Raw genomic sequence first — 1,688 nt, forward strand, 5'->3', positions numbered from 1 at the left:
GCAATTAGTAATGATAACAATTACTCAGTATTGAATCATAAGAATCTTATCCCCATATCTTTTCACCAGAACCATCTAGACAAGATGAGAACTATTCAGTGGGGATTCTACCTACCCCTACATACTCTGAAACTAAACTCCCTCTTGAAAACTTGTAAGCCAGTCACTTTGTGCCCCATCCCCCCTTTTTAGGTAGTCAATCTCTAAGTTGCCCATCCCTATCCACCCTGTATGCTGTGTATATTCTTAACAACAACAAAATAAATAAAATAAAAATTAGTCCCCTGAAGACAATGGCCATTAGACACCCTTCAAGCCTGAAACTCAACTTATCTCCATGACTCAAATCTCAGCCACACCATAGACAGACCTGGTTGCAGAAGTCAAAGACTATACTCAATGTTACTGAACTGTACATACAGAAACAGGAAAAATTTTCCAGTTGCTATTGTCAAATTGGTGAACAAAAACACTACTCCTTAGTACAACCAATATGAGATCAAAAGGGCAGCAGTTGCCCAGGGATATACTTCGAAGGCAGGAAGGAATACAAAAGAAGGAGAATTGGAAACAGTAAACACAGGGAAGAAGTGGGAATGTTGTTAAGTGCCATTGAATCAGTTCTGACTCACAGCAACCCTGTGTAGGATTTCTGAGGAGCAACTGGTAAGCTTAAACCACTGACCTTGCAATTCAAACCCACCTTGCAGTCCAGCACATTAACTCAGAGCACCACACCAGTTATACTATGAAGACTATAGTCAATGTCACTAAACAAAATGTGTATCAATTGTTGAGTGAAAAACCAATTTGCTTTATAAACTTTCACCTAAATCATAAAACACAAACAAAAAACTTACTACCTATAGACTTGAGGGACTAAATGTAGAAAAAAAGAAAAAAAAACTCACCTCAAACAATCCCATAAAAATTATCACAGTAGTAATAAACCTTAAATATTTTCATTTCTTATCCATTTTAACATAAAATGGATTCAAACATAACAACAATTGTGAGGACAGCATGTACACATGGCAGGGTTTCAGTCTGTTGTGCAGAGGGTTGCTATGAATTGGAACCAATTTAAAAGCACCTAACAACAACAATGACATATGGGTATTAATATTTTGAAAACTTTTCCTTGTGTAGTTTTACTTTTTAGCAAAGGTTGTCAGAAATAATGTTAGTAATTCAAAATACATCAAGCTATACAAATTAATATTACTGTTGTATGTTATGTATCAATAAAAATAAGCTAAACATATGAAATTTTATCTAAATTTTTAAAATCATATTTAATTTCTAACACTTACCTACACTGCTGAGAAACATGGTAAGATATAGAATCCTTATAGATCTCCATCGGCTCTTATAATGCTCTGAAGTTTCTACAACATCATATTGTCTAGGTTTAAAGAAAAAAACAGTAGTATAAATTTATTTTGTTTTGTAAGATTAAGTGGCACATTTTCTCTTTCCTAAAATCATAAGTTGATATGAGAGGTAGAATATACAAATTTTACAATCTATGAATAAGCCTTATTTTTAGAGTTTCAACGGGTTGTATTTATACATCATTTTATATAGAAACTTAGTAGACATAGAAAAATGTTGCCAGAACAGCTATTTGTCTATTCTTGACATGCAACAAATTATGTGTCCTTTGGTAGTTAAAATTATTACATATT

The 1,688-nt window shown here is 33.3% G+C and overlaps 1 protein-coding gene across 1 annotated transcript in view; it reads right to left on the reverse strand.

The window, feature by feature from the left end:
- The window catches only part of MFSD8 (major facilitator superfamily domain containing 8), an 84,293-nt gene that overhangs the window by 65,318 nt on the left and 17,287 nt on the right, over nt 1-1,688 (reverse strand). Inside the window, exon 3 of the mRNA XM_006876104.1 lies at nt 1,314-1,405. Coding sequence (XP_006876166.1) covers nt 1,314-1,405 — 92 coding nt within the window. The remainder of the gene's footprint in view (nt 1-1,313; nt 1,406-1,688) is intronic.

Source organism: Chrysochloris asiatica, unplaced genomic scaffold (genome assembly GCF_000296735.1).
Source record: "Chrysochloris asiatica unplaced genomic scaffold, ChrAsi1.0 scaffold00353, whole genome shotgun sequence".
NCBI lineage: Eukaryota > Metazoa > Chordata > Mammalia > Afrosoricida > Chrysochloridae > Chrysochloris > Chrysochloris asiatica.